The 16,923-nt window shown below is 40.3% G+C and overlaps 2 protein-coding genes across 2 annotated transcripts; one reads left to right on the forward strand and one right to left on the reverse strand.

The window, feature by feature from the left end:
- Positions 1–1,100: 1,100 nt before the first annotated feature.
- On the reverse strand, positions 1,101–5,288 carry LOC310941819 (extracellular calcium-sensing receptor-like; the record flags this gene model as incomplete). The annotated part of the gene is made up of 6 exons (XM_083907067.1): positions 1,101–1,523; positions 1,618–2,090; positions 2,181–2,304; positions 3,165–3,386; positions 3,473–4,021; positions 4,971–5,288. 6 exons carry the CDS (start codon positions 5,286–5,288, stop codon positions 1,101–1,103), a joined length of 2,109 nt encoding a protein of 702 aa, XP_083763193.1.
- Positions 5,289–7,531: 2,243 nt separating this feature from the next.
- LOC310941820 (extracellular calcium-sensing receptor-like) lies at positions 7,532–14,192 on the forward strand (the record flags this gene model as incomplete). Its single annotated transcript, XM_083907068.1, has 9 exons — positions 7,532–7,548; positions 8,058–8,264; positions 8,655–8,949; positions 9,031–9,117; positions 9,388–9,579; positions 11,043–11,576; positions 12,153–12,377; positions 13,063–13,186; positions 13,291–14,192. 9 exons carry the CDS (start codon positions 7,532–7,534, stop codon positions 14,190–14,192), a joined length of 2,583 nt encoding a protein of 860 aa, XP_083763194.1.
- Positions 14,193–16,923: the final 2,731 nt, after the last annotated feature.

Consider the following 16,923-nt stretch of genomic DNA (forward strand, 5'->3'; position numbering starts at 1 on the left):
AGAAGGAATGTATGTCAAACTATAGTCAAGGAAAGCCATTAGTGTAATGACATTGTCATGCTCTGCTCTTTGAAATGGTGATACAATCAGTTTGACTCCTTGATGAAGGTTTGAGAGTGAAACACATCAGTGTTTATAGATTCTCATTCATCCAGGTCATTTTTATCAAAACACATCAAGTCAGTAGCAACTCGACTTGAAGTTTTCTTCACCAGTGGATCTTTTTTTAAAAGGTTCAATGTTACCATGCCATTACTTTCTAATCTTTTAAGAGATAATGCCCTTGAGCTTCTCTGACTTTGTTCCTGTAGATGATGTTGCATTCCATTGGTTAATAATGTACTGTAAATTCTATACATATAGTACAGCAACATTTATTTCATCATGTCATGCACTACAGTATCTGGATCTATACAAGTGATGACTGCTCTGTACAAAATTACACTGTCAAATAAAAGTTGGAGGCAAAAACTGTCAAGATATAGTTTATATTTATTTAAAAAATGTAACTAATCTTCATCATGTCCTGGTGTTTCCCACTTTGATTGTGTCCGCCATGCGCGTCAGCTTCATCATTGGTGTAAGTTTGGCAGGGCTTTTTTAATGCTTGTTTGCCTGGCTAACAGCAACCAAAAGTACTGCCTTTTGAGCGGTGGAGGTCGAAGGGTGTGCGTCACCGTCATGTTTTCACATCTTGTGATCAGGGCATCCCCTGGGATAGATTTATGCCCTCCTGGACTTTTTACCAATCACTAATTTCATAATAACTGTGATAAAATAGTATTACTAGTGACTTACCGTGCTAGTTGAGTTTACTACTTAATTTCAACTGCCATGTGTTTTTATATATGTATTTTACCAATCAATATATCAATTGATCAGTGATTCTGGATTGTTTTATGTAGCTGTTTTCATACACATAAATTGTAATACAAAGTGCTTTACACAATTAAGTTAACTCCCCACCTCCCATCCCAACCCCTCATAGACAGAGAGAAAGCATTTTTTTATTGCATTTCCAGCCTAAATATTTTAATTGAATCATTTACAAAAAAGTGCAATTAACATCAATTATTAGTTATTTTCAATGATGTCAGCATTCACCTTTGTATCATGTTGCGTTTGCTGTTTTTGTCTGGTTTCAGAATAATGACATAGCACTTTGGTACAAAAATACAAAACAGAAGTCCAAATGCTGAAGCTAAAATGGCAAAAATATGGACAGCGACTGTGTACTTCCCAGCTGTGCTCACATAAACTGGGATAAAAGTAATCCACACCGCAAAGAATATCAACATGCTGAAGGTGATGAGCTTTGCCTCGTTAAAATTATCCGGGAGTTTACGAGCCAGGAAAGCCATTAGGAAGCACATGCAGGCCAAGATACCGATGTATCCTAGAACACACCAGAAGCCAACGTCTGAGCCAGCAACACATTCAATGATGATTGTAGCACTATGGTAACCTGTGTTGCTGTTCGCATATGGTGGGTTAGTGAGCAGCCAGATAAGACATATTATAACCTGTGCAGAGGGGGAAAGATGGGATTATAACCAATACAGGTAAACATAAATGCATACATACCTGATGTTTAGGAAGATTTATCTTTTTACTTACCTGTACAGTTGTTCCTAAAAGCACACTGGATCTCTGCTGGCATGGTCCAAACCACTTCATGACATTACTTCCTGGCAATGTGGACCTGAAAGCCATCAGGACCACTACTGTTTTTGCAAGGAGGCATGAAATGCAGAGGGCAAAACTGATCCCAAATGCAGGGTACCTGATACGACAAAGCCAATCTGAGGGCTCACCAATAAACAACAAGGCAACAAGGAAACAGATGGCAAGAAACACCAGCAGGAGGAAGCTCAGCTCCATGTTGTTTGCTCGTACCATTGGCGTTTTTTTATATGCGAAGAAAATGGTGATGATAGAGAGGGTTATACAAGCTCCGAGGATAGACACGACACACAGCACTGTACCCATTAACTCGTGGAATGACAGAAACTCTATAGTCTTTGGGACGCAGTGGTCTCTGGCTTTGTTTGGCCATGTGTACTTTGAACAGCGGGAACATTCTAACGAATCTGGAGACAGAGAGGAGAGATTTTTTTGTGGTTAAGAGAATCCACTTTACAATAAACAGTCCAGTATATAAAATGGAAAATCAAACACACCACTATTATTACTAACTTCTCCCTCAGTACACGGGACACAGTCGAAACAGCAGACAGGTTCCCCTTTTCTCCTGGTGATGCGGGAACCTGGTGGACAGCTATCACTGCATACAGATCGGGAAGCCTGAGAGGCAAATTTAAGCAATTCAGAAACACTAATCTCAGTATCACAGTTAGTATCACGGCACACTTTTGTCTCTGATACTTCATTCAAATATGTGACCTCTATTTTAAACACATAAAAATACATTTGAAAACAACCTAAGCTGAATGGACTTCATAATAAATCATCGACAAGATAACAGAAACTTATCACTGAATATTTGTGAAATGTAGGCAGTGCTCACTTCAGTGTTTTTCTTAGTCGTTAGGTTGTTCCAAAGTGTGATAGAAACTGCAATTGAGAAGTTGTGTTGCATAGTTCCTGCTGCGTGAGTTTGAACACGGAAGAATGTTATGTTTGTTGAAAATCATCTTGGCTTTTTTTTTTTTGATACTCCAAACTCCTTGGTGGCAATATTCACAAAAGTCCAGTTGGGACATCTTCAAGTTTTGAGTAACTTAGGTGTTGGCAACATACCCACTGGTGCCCATGGCAACAGGAGTTCCAGCACTGCCCACATTTCACAGAGGTTAAATTCCTGTTTTTTAACACAAAGTTTCAGAACTGAAGAGGCCTATTGGACGAAGGTAAAATGTCAAAAGGAAGAATTAGTTGCACATGATAATAGGGTTTCCAAATTCAACTTATACCAATATACCCTCCGAAAACCTCAAAAGCTGTAATCCAATCGTCATGCATTCTTATTAAATACATTCAAATTCTAACTGCAAATATTTATTATATTATTGGTTTTATTTGTGACATACTCAAGAAAACATATTGCACACTAATAGAAACACATTGGCTGATGTTTCGATCAACAATGCATACAGTATTCTCAGAGGCGAACATGGCCTCAAGCCTGTTTGTGAAGAACACACCTGCTTCCCAAAAGGCCACTGAATCAGTGAGCCGTTTATGACCACGCTGGATCCAGCAGGTGACGCTGCATCATAAAAACCTACTTTAACCAAATGTAGTGAGCCATCTGGATTCCTCTGCCAGTTCAAAAGATCATAATAAGCAATTGGATCACCATTCTGATCAAAAGATACTTTAGTCCCCAGTACAGAAAAATTAGCACGTTTCATGTAATGGACAAGCTGAGGAGGGAAGAGAAGTATATTATCTCAATTACATGTTTGTTATTTCGTCTTCAAATTAACATTTAAGTTAGAGTTCTACTCACATGCCAAGGTTTAAAGTTTTTTGGGTCTACACAGGTGCCATTAAGGAAAGGGCCCTTTTCCACTTTGCAGCGACTCATATCTTGCAAGGCATGGGCCACCAGATACACAGCCTTGTAGACATTATAGGACACTCGTAACTGCGTCACATCAGAATAAGAAGAGTAAACATCCTCTAAATTCTCTGTTCCTTTGCATGGCAGTCTGTCATGATAGTTGACCATGTGAGAGTGGCTGTTCACTGACCCATTGAGCCGACAGTTAAACAGCTCCTCCCAAAATTCTGCCAAAAAAGCAGATGCGTGAACAGTGGACGGTTTGAGACTGAGAAGATGCTGCTTCAGGCCTGGAATCACATCAACTCTCTGGATGGCAAATCCCAGTGTTCCCTTCAGGAGATCTCCAAAGTTTTCCCAGAGCAAAGTGGCAGTAGCCCAGGCTTCACTGGCAATCCACTGCAGGTCGGTTATATTCCGACGTCGGATCTCTCGCAGAATGACCTGCATCTCTGACTCACTACAAAAGTTAATGATGACCTTTGAGGACGACATCTGAAAAGGAAGTGCGTCATTAGAGTTGAAGAGATTTATTGAAGTGATTGTGTAATAGATTTCATGAAAGGTAGAATAGGATTCATACTCATCAGTTTGAATTAAGATTTGACTAATTTACTGCACAAATGAATACAGGGAGAAAAGGGCATGTGTACTGGGGTTGCAACAAATAAAAATGAGTATCAATATATGATATTGAAATTCAAATGAAGCAATATAGCTCATCATCATTTTCCAAAGCTAAAACAATAAAGAATAGTTAGTGATAAATACATATCAGGCTATAAGAATTTGCACCTTAATCTAATTTCATTTTAGTTCAGTGAAACAATATGTCATTTCCAGGTGCAAACATTCAGAAAGTTACATCACACTTCACAGTCTGTGCTGAGTTTTGATATCAAGTTACCTGAATAACATCAAGAAGCTCATCTAGAGCCTGGCGACTGGGATTTACAGGATAGAAATGTGTGTAGGCAACACACACTCCAAACTGCACAGAGGCCTGAAGGAAGTGTTGAATGGCAAAGCGAGCGTAGTCAGATTCTACACCAATGACTCCCACCCAGGTCCAACCAAAATAGCTAACCAGACTGGCCAAGGCTCTGACCTGGAAAGCATCACTCGGCATTGTGCGCATGAAAGTAGGAAAGTCCTTTTGGTTACTGAGACAGCTGCAGGATGCAAAATAGCTCACCTAGTATTATAAAACACAACAATTGTTGTCAGAAATGCTTTTCTTTTGTTTCAACTGTATTTTAAATCAACGAATGAGCAACTTAAGGCTGATTTTAAATTTGAAATGTTGTATTAACTTTTAAAAATGTACTTATATTATAAAATGACAATTTTGCAAATGTAAGGCACACCAGAAATGTGGTAAAACAAATAAAATACAGGTTTATTATCATACTATTAACCATTACCAAACAAAACAAACTCTCACCAGTGGTATATGGAAAGATCCCAGGCTTCTTAGCAGAGCCACAGAAACCCCTGAGGCAGCCCCTCCAATGATAACTGGTGACACACTCCTGTGTACAGAAGCACAGCTTAATTTTGACTCATTAATGTTCCTTTCTACACCTTTGTCTTTCCTCTCACTGCCAGCTCTGGAGCCTCTCTCTGGCTGTCCATTCACCAAGAGCAAGGATTCTCGCAGAGCCACAGGAATGTCGTCGGAGCTGTCACGAATGTGGAAGCCCAGTTTGAGCTGTGGCAGGAAGTCACTGTGCTGGTTGATCTCTTTGATTGCAAAAATCATGGTCTGAATCCAGCGCAAGGCACGAGAGATAAAACTGTAAAGATGTGAAAAGCACAAAGCACAAATATACACATTTAAAAATATTCAAGACACACATAATTAAACTGTGTTACAAAAGTCAGTTAATCACCACTCACAACTTGTATGTAATAGGAGTTGGTTTGGTTTTGTAAGTTGGAAGAGAAGACACTGGTCTGTAGTGTAAAGGAAACAACCCCCCTATAACTACATCACCATCTTCATACAGCCTGTTCTGCTCCTCTTCCCCCAAGAAAACACAGATATCCTGGGCAGCAGGTGAGCCAGGTGTGCTCCAAAAGAAAGAAAGCAACATAAGAAGCTTTGCAGCCCACAATGTCATAATGCTATACTGAATATACAAGAGCAGCTGTCTGTCTGATCACATGCAAATGAATATCATATTTCAGGACACAGCTAATTTATATACTGCATTTGTGGGAGGGGGCAGTTAGGTCTCAGCTGGAGTGACAATTGCATAGATAATGGTAATGATATTAAGGTTCGAGGCTCATCATAATTTCATTCAAAATGTGAAAAACATGGAATGGGAATTGTGACTTTTATTCATAGCAAATTATAAATGTGAACCTCTAAACTAGTCAATCTGCACATTAACGTGCAATACTGGGTTTACAAATGAAGTTGTTGATCACATCTCATCCAGCAAATTCTGTGTGAAGTTTTAACCAGTGTTGCCAACTCCTCAGTAAGGAAAGTCGCTATTGGCTGTGCTAAAAGACGCTGGAAGTCGCTCAATGACATCATCACCTAAATTGCATGATTGACAATTTGCCTGACATAACGGCATGTGCGCTGTGACACGGTACAGATATCAAAACTGACACATATCAGACATAACATATATATGTGTTATGTCTGATATGTATCAAATGCAGTGATTTATTTTTGTGTGAGACTGAGTGAAGAAACATTTACATTTACACCCAGCTCTGTAAGCCAGAGGGTCTCCTCTCAGCCCTGACTGCAGGTTGGGACTGCTACAGAGGCTAGTGTGAGACTGAAGCCCAATGTATACTCCTGCGTCGACGCAAAGCCTGTCACAGAGCCTCTGCGTCGTCTCTGACTGCACAAAATATTTTTTAAGCGTCCGTCACTCCGTCAAGGGACAACGGAGACGGCAAGATCTGCGATTGGTTCTCAAGACAGGCCGAGATAACGCCGCACTGTGCCGGCTAAGCTGCTTAGTGCCCACGGAGCGTCCACAGAGGCGGAGCTGATCACCGCCGACAACGTCGCTGCCAAACTATGAATACGAAAACTATGAGAAATGGCCACTGTTTCAACAACAACAGTGTTTCTCTCTCGGACGCCATTGCTCACTCTGGCCAAAAGCACAACAACCTTGCTAAGCGACCCCTACTGATCAGGCGGGAAATTGCAGTGCATATCCGTCACCACAACGCAGAAGTATGGAGGCTCGAGGGGTCTCCGTGGTTATGCAGTCGGATAGCGCATTACGCAGTCGGAGAAGTATAATGTGGCCTTAACTGACTGCCTGTGAGTGCTTTGGGAGGGGGCAAGGATCCCTGCAGCACCCGCGTGATAAGTGTGATACATGCTTTCACATGAGAGTTTCCAAACACAAAAGTCTCCAATGACACCAGAAAAAGTTGCTAGATTTGTCGCTAGTTGCTTTTGACAAAAAAAAAGTCGCTAGGAGGAGTTGGAAAGTCGCTAAGTTGGCAACACTGGTTTTAACAGTTCTTTGTTTTTATCAAATGTATCAACACAGACAAACGCACACAAAATAGTAATTAAAGAGGGACATAATCAGATAAAATGGTGTTTGTTTGTCTGTTGGAAATGAGTCAGCATATCCCAACTTAACATTGTTTTCCAGTTGCATTTGGAAGTCGGAATTTCCGAGCTGAGTCAAGTCAGATTTTCAACTTTAAAAGTCAAGGCAAGTTAACCAACCCCGATATAGGCTATTAAGATGGCCGCTGCTCGTACAAACACAGCTACATTTACTCTCAATAACACTTGTGTCTTAATTGTTTCACACTAAATCAGTCATACACATAGAACTGCTAAAATGTTGATCTGTTTCCGACTTCTGAGTGATAATGGGATGCAGCGATTGTTTTTTCTGTTTTCTTTATTAGTCGCTATTGTTTTCCTGCATTTTATCTTGAGTTACAGATGCGTCAAGATGTCTTGACAGCTGTCTCTTCCTCAATTTTCCAGGCAATTCTGTCAACATGTTCAAGTTGGTGAGGTTGGTGCAAGCAAACAATTTGATTTGTTTCTGATAAATCTACTCTTTACTCTCTAATCAAGACCTACATGAAGCCAACCAAGAAGCATGGTTGCAGCACTGGCACAACAAGATATGATGATACTCTTTATAATATTTAATGTTTTTTTGTATGTTACTTTTGCTAAGTGGCAGAAAAAAATGTATACAGTAAGTTCAGGTAGATTTCTCAGTAGCTACACAATTACAAACTCCAGAAATGGAAACAGCAAGATCACAGCATTTCCAACTTGGTTTTGATTGACAGTTGGTTCAGGGCTTTAGCTTTTCCCCAGTTTGCATTAAACCACTTCAATTCCTGATGGACAACTGTCCAATCCAAAGCCACCCTGTCATTAATAAGATGCAAGACTCAAAAGGTGTGATTCTGTAGCCTTTATAAAGTGCCTTATTGTTTGCCTCATTCTCTCCTCAGCCCAGTGAAACATTATGACTTCACTTGCTTTATTGTATTTGCTTTTCTCTGTCAGTGTCCTCACTTTACCTGATAGCTCACTTTCCAGCATCACCACTGCAGCTCCACCAGCGGCGTCAAAGTGCACTCTTCTAAACAGCTTCCAGCCAGGCTTTGTGGTCCATGGGAACTATGTCATTGGTGGGATTTTCCCACTTCATTATAACCAGGAGATGCCAGACCTAAACAGCACCTATAGACCACCACCAGTAAATTGCAATGGGTGAGTTGAAAAGAAAAAAATATTTTGCGCTGTTTTTCTAACAAGGATAACAGTAGACTGACTATTTTACTGTTCATCAGCTTTTGTATCAAGGGAAAAGCAAAAAAGTGGAATTCAAAGGACAGAGACATTTGTTTCAGACAGGAGTATTTTTTTCACAATAATGGAAAACTCTCAAATGAATGGCACACATTTGTGTAAAATGCTTTTCCCATGAAGCTGGTTCTTAACTGAGCCAACTTATTATTTATTTTTAATTGTCATCATGAAGATTTTCATGAGATTTCTGTCTTTTAAGCAATTTCAGGTCCATTAATATAGCATGTAGAACTTTCTGAATGATACACTATTTTTGAATGAACAGACTACATTCATCTGTGTCGGCCACAGATTTGATCCCAGGGCTTTCCGGTGGGCTCAGACTATGAGACTGGCAGTGGAGGAGATAAACCAGAATCCTGTGCTGTTGATGAATCACACGCTGGGCTACAAAATCTTTGATTCATGTGCATATCCACTGACAGGACAGAGAGCTGTTTTATCGATGCTGAATGGGGCTGGTGAGGAAAACTCATTCACCCACCAATGTACCAATGCCTCACCGCTCCTCGCTGTTATTGGGGAATCCGGATCTGCTCAGTCTATTGTTGTGTCAAGAATTCTGCAGCCATTCAGGATCCCCATGGTAACAGTGACTTTTAATTATGACAATCATCATATAAAGTTATTCTATGTTCAGTAACACTGCACTCTGTTTTTTACATAGATCAGCTACTTTTCTTCGTGTGCATGTTTGTCAGACAGACAAAAATTTCCAACCTTCTTCAGAGTAATTCCTAGTGATGACTACCAGGTAAAATGCTGAATGTGGATAGTCGTAGTTTTCAGTGAAAGTGTTACACGTTTATTACTCTGCCATCTCTATTATTAGAAGTACCCCTTTCTGTTACTCGCGTCAGTGATAAACTTTATTGCCGATGTCTGTTCTTTTGTTAGTCTCTGCCAGTTCTGGATTTAACTATATGTTTAGTCTTTGAAATCCTGTTTTGTTTTCTCAAGACAGTCATTTTTTAAAGTTTTTCGATGTCTTTAATATGATTTTTTTTTTTTCTGTTGAGCCCAGGTCAAAGCCATTGCACAGCTGCTGGTGCACTTTAACTGGACTTGGGTGGGGCTGCTGCGAGGAGATCATGAATATGGCCGCTTTGCTGTACAAGGTTTACTAAGAGAATTGCAGGAAACCAAAGTATGTGTAGCGTACCAAGAAATGATTCCCCTACTCTACAATCGCCAGGTGGCACTGAAAATCATGAAGGTATGGCTCCATATTATTATTAATATTATTATTATTTTTTTTGTTCACATCCATATCCACATTACTGCTAATATTGCACATCCTTTGACAAAATGTAGCAGAGTAAACCTTGTACAATGTTGTGTGTGTGTGTGTGTGTGTGCATATATATACTTATATATAGATATAGTTAAGGTGACTGTATGTGATCAGGTAGTGGCAAAATTGTCTCAACAATATTGACACAAAAATGACTATCCCATATACAGTATTAGATTTGTACATCTGTGGATACTCAAAGGGTTCCTTTGGATGTGTTACTTTGTAATTGTACCACTGCTGAAGAGACACAAATAAATACAGACTGCCCAGGCCTCAAGTTCAGAAATGTATGGAAGACCTGTTATATACAAGTACAGTCTAGTTAATATCAATCATCAGACAACTTGAACATACTGAGAGCAAGCATGTGTTTAGTTTTACAGTCAGAATATTGAGCTATTAGTAATAGTATTAATATTGTCATGCATCTTTCAGGACTGTCAGGCAAATCCACATTCACTTTTATTAAATATTGAAATGTATTATTAATGATACAGAAGAGCCTTTTGTATTCATAATGGTATGACCACACCTAAGGGGTAGAGGAAGTAACGTAAAAACCAGATGGTGTGTGGTTAAAACAAAGGTATTTATTAAATAAAAGTTTAAATTGTTTCCACAAACAGAAGGAGGTGAGGTTATTGTGCGTCTGACCCAATTCTGAAGCAGGGAGCAACAATTACCTAGCAGTGGGAAACTAATCATACTAGTTTAACCCCTACTGGGTTAATAAGGGGATTGAGGAGGTCTTTGAGGACAGCATCACAGTTGTCCACATCGTATCTCCTCAGGTGAGTTTTCTTCAGGGTGAGGCTAACCACTAAGTTCATCCTCATGCTCATACTGTGTGTTAGGGTTCAATCTCTGGGAAATAAAATAGATGAACTGGATGTTGCATATCTGAATCTATATTCAGGATTGCTCTATGCTGTGAAACAGTGTTTGTTGAGCCCATAGCACCAGAGGCCTTTATGATCTTCAGGGCCAATCTCAATGCTGTGGAAGGAGGAGCAGTTATCTTCATCACACAGTCCCAAGGAATTATTTAACTTAAACCATAAACCATTTAATTTCACCAGAGAACTGAACAGCATTGCTGTGTATATACCTCCTTCTACCAGAGAAAGTTGCACAAACAGAACTTTACATTATGAGCAATGAAGAGGAACGCCGCAGGGTTGATGCCTCAGCCTCAAACTCTACACCCAGGACAACATCATAATTTAGTACACAGTTGGCACAAACATCCTTTTCAGGGAACAGGGAGCTGGTTAACAATATTTTTATTTATGGAGCAGTGACCTCATCCTAAAAACATAATGTTTGCATGTATGCAATGTATTTGTTAACGATACCAGGCAATTATCTGATCCTCTGTAAAGGTGATGCGTAGCTCTACTGCAAAAGTGGTGGTGGTGTTTTCAGCCGAGGGGGAGATGACACCTTTCTTAAGAGACTACATGACTCAGAACATCACTGGAATCCAGTGGGTAGCGAGTGAGGCTTGGGTCACAGCATCAGTCTTTTCAGGGAGAGAGTATTACCCTTACTTGGGAGGAACCATTGGGTTTGGCATCAGAAAAGGTCATATCTCCAGATTGGGTGACTTCCTACAGACAGTAAACCCTAAGAGATATCCTGACAATGTCTTGGTGCATGAGCTGTGGGAGTCTCTGTATGGTTGCAGTCCTTTTCCATCCTCTGTCACCCAGATGCCGCCCTGCTCAGGGCAGGAGTCTCTGCTGGAACAGCACTCAGCCTACATGAATACATCCAGCCCTAGAGTCGCATATAATGTATATAAGGCTGTATATGCCATTGCTCATTCCCTGCACAACCTCCTTCTCTGTCAGCCAGGGAGGGGGCCATTCCAGAACAACTCATGTGCTCAGAGCAACAACATACACCCTTGGCAGGTACTGTATAATCCACTATTTCTTTACCATTACAAACTGTGGATCACAGCCCAATGGTGGGCCTTGTAAGTATTATAGGTGGATCTCAGACGACGATACTGATCTCCCTTTTACCAAAGTAATGTAACCTACTGTACATATTGTCTGTATTCTAAAAAATCGAAACATATTTAAACTTAATGAAATATGTGTACGAATATTGTAAATTGTTTGTAAGCACAGCACTGGACTTCTCATTTATGGCCAAACAGATAACTACAATTATTTCTGATCAGTATTGACATTGATTTACTTGTGTGTAAATCAGTGTTGTTGGACAAGATGTTTTAATTTCTCTCTTGTAAGTCGTTTCGGATAAAAGTGTCTGCTAAATGCTTTAATGTTAATGTAATGTAAATGTAATGTGATGTGTTGACTTTAAATGTATGTTACATTTCTACTACTGTACAAATTTAGGCCATGGGTTATTAGGGGCCTTAAAACTTCAAAACTCTGAAGCTCTGCAAGACAACATTTAACTGAAAACCTTGTTTAATGCAATTTAGTGTTTCACATTGTGCATTTCTGATTTTCTAGCTGCAACACTACCTCCAGGAAGTGAAATTTCAGATTACTGGGGAGGAGGTGGACTTTGATGCCAAGGGTGACTCTGTACCCTATTATGATATTATCAACTGGCAGAGAGGCCCGGAAGGAAATATTGAATTTGTCAATGTGGGTTTGTTTGATGGAACCAAGGCTGTTGGAGAGGAGCTGTTGATCCAGGAGGACGGGATAATGTGGGCAGGACATCAGAGTGAGGCAAGCTGCTCACACTGTGTTTTTACCTTCATCAGATGCCAACTGTTGAAGTTCTGTAGGTTGAGATTGAGGTAAGTCAGGTGGACAGAACAGACTGGATCTGATACAGGGTCAATTGTTAGATACACAATGAAGATTCATAGCCCACCTGGACTATGATGTGTTTGGTGACCTACTATCCACTGCTGTTTTCCTCATGGAGATTTCTTAATGGAATGTAAGAGTGAATAGTTTTTTGTCTCTGTATGCTGGACTGACGACCCGTATTAGGTGTGACCCCGCCTTTTGTCCAATGTCAGCTGGGATTGGCTCCAGCAACTCTCATCCAGTATGAAGTGGTAGACAATGAATGAATCTTTCTTTATGACATTAAATGCTTCAGAAAGAGCTCTCATATATCTGCAAATAATACCAGAACCACAGGTTAAGGAACAACTTATGGGCAAGAACCCAGTCCTCAATGTACACCTTGTAACCAGGTGACCATCAAAAAGTTGTTTGATGACTATTGGCATACCTAGACTGTAGACTGACATACCCAACATAAAACTTAAAACACTATTAAACACACCTGAGAAACTAGAATTAACACATTTATTGACAAATGGTTTTGAGGAATTTCCCATCGGTCAATCGATTAACATATAGAATTTACCAATATCAGCACATGGTCTTTCCTCTCTAGGTGCCAGTGTCTGTGTGCAGTGCCAGTTGTCTTCCAGGCTCCCGGAAGGCTGTCCGTCGTGGGGAGCCTATCTGCTGCTTTGACTGTGTACCATGTGACGGTGGCAAAATTAGCAATCAGATAAGTGAGTTTGAGCTAAACAATAAAAAGTCAAACCAAATCCATTGTTACAACTGTAGTACAGAAGTAATGCAATTCTGAAAAGTGTTTATACTTTCTTCCCCTCAGACTCAGTAGATTGTACAATTTGTCCTGAGGACTTCTGGTCAAACCAAGACAGAACAGCCTGCATCTCCAAGAAAGTGGAGTACTTGACCTTCGATTCATTGGGAATAGCCCTGACAGTGATGTCTGTGGTGGGCGCCTGCTTCACTCTGGCTGTCTGTGGAGTTTTCTTCTGTCACAGACACACAGCCATCGTCCGTATGAATAACTCTGAGCTCAGTTTCTTCATACTGTTTGCACTGACTCTGTGTTTCCTGTGTTCTCTGCTTTTCATTGGAAAGCCAACATATTGGTCCTGCATGCTGCGCCACACTGCCTTTAGCATCACATTTTCAATGTGTATTTCCTGCATCCTGGGGAAGACCCTGGTGGTACTGGCTGCATTCACTGCCACCAGACCAGGGCACAACATCATGAAGTGGCTGGGGCCAAAGCAGCAGAGGACCATTATCTCCAGCTGCACTCTGATTCAGGTGGTTATCTGTGCTGCTTGGCTCATTGATGTTCCCCCGTTTCCATCCAGAAATACACAGTATGAACATTCAAAGATCATACTGGAGTGCAGTGTGGGCTCTAGCCTGGCATTCTGGTGCGTTCTTGGATATATTGGTCTACAGGCCTGTCTGTGCTTTGTATTGGCTTTTCTAGCTCGAAAGTTGCCAGGAAACTTCAACGAGGCCAAGTTCATCACATTCAGCATGCTAATTTTCTGTGCTGTGTGGCTAGCATTCATCCCTGCTTATATCAGCTCCCCTGGAAAGTATGCAGATGCAGTTGAGTCATTTGCCATCTTGGCCTCCAGCTTTGGCTTATTGTTCTGCCTGTTTGCTCCAAAGATTTACATTATTTTACTGAAGCCTGAAAAGAATACAAAACAGCACCTGATGGGGAAAGAAAATAAATGATAAAAACCTCTCTAGCACCAATCTTGTCACCCATTTTTAACTGAATGATGATGAATATGTTTTTGTGGGTATATGTATAACTGCATAAAGTGGTTAGCAGTGTGTGTGTTGAGACCTAGATATCAATGTTATCATTTAGTTTACATTTTAATATATTTTAATAATTCAGAGGCCAGTGAGCTAAAGAACTTGGTGGATAGTGAATGGTCGCTGTTTGAGCTATATTTTCATTTAGCTTGTATTTAATATTTTTTTAACCCTGGTCGTTTTTTGTGTGAGGTATTGTTTTTGTTTGATGCATGTATGCCATGAAACTGTGTATGGCTTGTTAGAGAACAAAATGGATTCAGAACCGGGAAAAATAAACTGTGAGACGGAGTCATGTCTACTTGAGAGTGCAACATAAACTGGTCATAAGTTGGCCTTCTCGTCCGAGTTTTTTCGTCAGCGCGAAGTAAGACTAATGACGAGCAACCAAAACAGACATTGTAGGCGCTTATGCTAGCTGCTAACCAAGCCTGCAGACATCAACAGCCACATAAGGTCAAGGTAAACATTTTTTATCAGGTCGGAATTGCAACTTTTGTCACCTGATTGGGAAAGTATTGTGGCAGAGATAGAAGAAAAGTTAATGACACTGAAAGCACCAGATTTGAATAATCTGTGTGCAGCACTTAGTCTTACAGTGGAGGAACGTGACAAAGGCTTACCTCACAAGTTGAGAAGACATATTCTTCAGTATATAGAAGGAAAATAGATTAACTCAAGGGAGAATAAAGGTATTTCTGTTTTGCTGGAATTAAATGACAACATTTATGAATTAGAAGAGACATTTGAGGATAACGACATACTGCTGCCTCAAAACTCAGTCCAAGAGGACCACCCTGTGGACAAAAATTAAATGGCATCCAGTAATACAGAAGGACAAAGAAAAAGGTTTTCAACCCTGAATAAAACAACTGCTGTAGTTAGTCAAAATGTGCCTTTTGTCCATCCACTGTACAGGAGAGAGTTAAAATTAACTGGATAAATTGGAGAACCGAGTCAAAAGGACAATTAACCTACTCAAGTTTGGAGAGAGAGATTCAAAGGGAACTTCAGAAAGTATATGAGGAGGAAAGTTGTTGAGGCTGTTATTCAAGCAAATTCTACAGACTAATTACATTGAGAAAAGATGCTACAGAGCTGTATCACTCCCTCACACGTGGAGTTCAGGAGCCCAAGGAGACGTGTCACGGGGTTCTACTGCAACTCTTTAATTTGACCAGAAAAAATTATGGCGTAGTCGCTGGACTGATGTGATGTTGCCCTTTTATTTAGCCGGCCAAGGTGCACACAGTGAGAAAATATTTACAAGTGGAAAAAAAAAATGGAAAATGTCCAAAAATGCTGTTAACCAAAAATATATATAATAGTAACTCAACACAGGGTTTCAAAACAAGTCCAAGTCCAAATCAAGACAGTTAAGAATGCAATGTAAGCAAACCAGTGTTACCTCCTCTGTAACCTAACAAAGCTGCCCCGGTGGGAGTTAGACCTCACTTTATATAGGTTCTGTGCCCCTCCCATCCAAACACAAATTATCCCCAAAATCCCATTAAACTAACCCTAACCCTAACACAAGCATGATTATTTCATCAAACAACCAAAATTAACATAAAACCAAAATTTTTCCTAAATTAACAATCCCATAACAATTGTTGTCCCCACCTTTAATAACCTATATTAACAGATAATTAACAAAACTACAAACAAATGTGACGTCACGCAAAGCGTCCCACCAACAGCGTCATATAAGTGATGTTTGAAATGCTGTTCGACCATAACTGAGGATAAAAAGTAGGTAAGTTTTGAACCCAATCCATGTTAACAGGCGTGTGTGGTATCTGCAGAAGCGTGTGTGTCTCTGTGCGCTCTATCAGCGGGTGTGTGTTGGAATCGGTGGATGCGTGTGTGTAATGAAGTGACGAGTCGCCGTCACAAGACGTCTGTACAGTTTTTGATGAGAGCTATGGACCTGAGACAACAAATTGTCTTTGCTTCAGATAGATTGAAGTCTGGTTTGAAGAACAGTGCTGAACTTATTCATAATCAATTCCTTCAAACAGTAATTACTGGTCCTCAGGATGACAATATTCAAACATACATAAAGCCATATTTACAAAATCCCAACGTTACAGACGAAGTCCTTCTGGAGAAAATGACAGCTGCATAGTTTGGAAATGGAAATTAAGAACAAGCTGTCAACTACATCAAACGCAAAACTGATCAGAGTGGTAGCAATTGGTGAAGAAAATGAACAAACTGAACATGTGCCAAAGTAGAACAAGAATAAAGAATACAGGTGGTGAAACAAACAAACGTGACACACCCATGGAAAAGGTTGATCAAGGTAACAAAGCCATATATGAAGCTATTCAGAGCTTCACCACACACATCGGAAGCATCCAAAGGAGAGTCAGTGAAGAACCAAGTCGAAAACACAGGACACCGCCCAGGACTGTTAATAGCAGACAATGCGGGAAATGTCAACAGTCCAATCCTGATGGAAAGTGTGATCATTGTTACAAGTTCGGCAGTGCAGAACACTGGGCATTAGGATCCCGAATTAGAAATGTCACAGAGAGCACAAGCATTATTGAAATCTGCATTGTCCTGCTGAGAACACAGCATTTTTCAGTCTAAGAGCACCTCTCACTGGTAAACAGCTGCAAAGCTAAGCTAGTTGGAA

Source organism: Microchirus variegatus, assembly GCF_963457635.1.
Source record: "Microchirus variegatus genome assembly, chromosome: 20".
Taxonomy (NCBI): Eukaryota; Metazoa; Chordata; class Actinopteri; order Pleuronectiformes; family Soleidae; genus Microchirus; species Microchirus variegatus.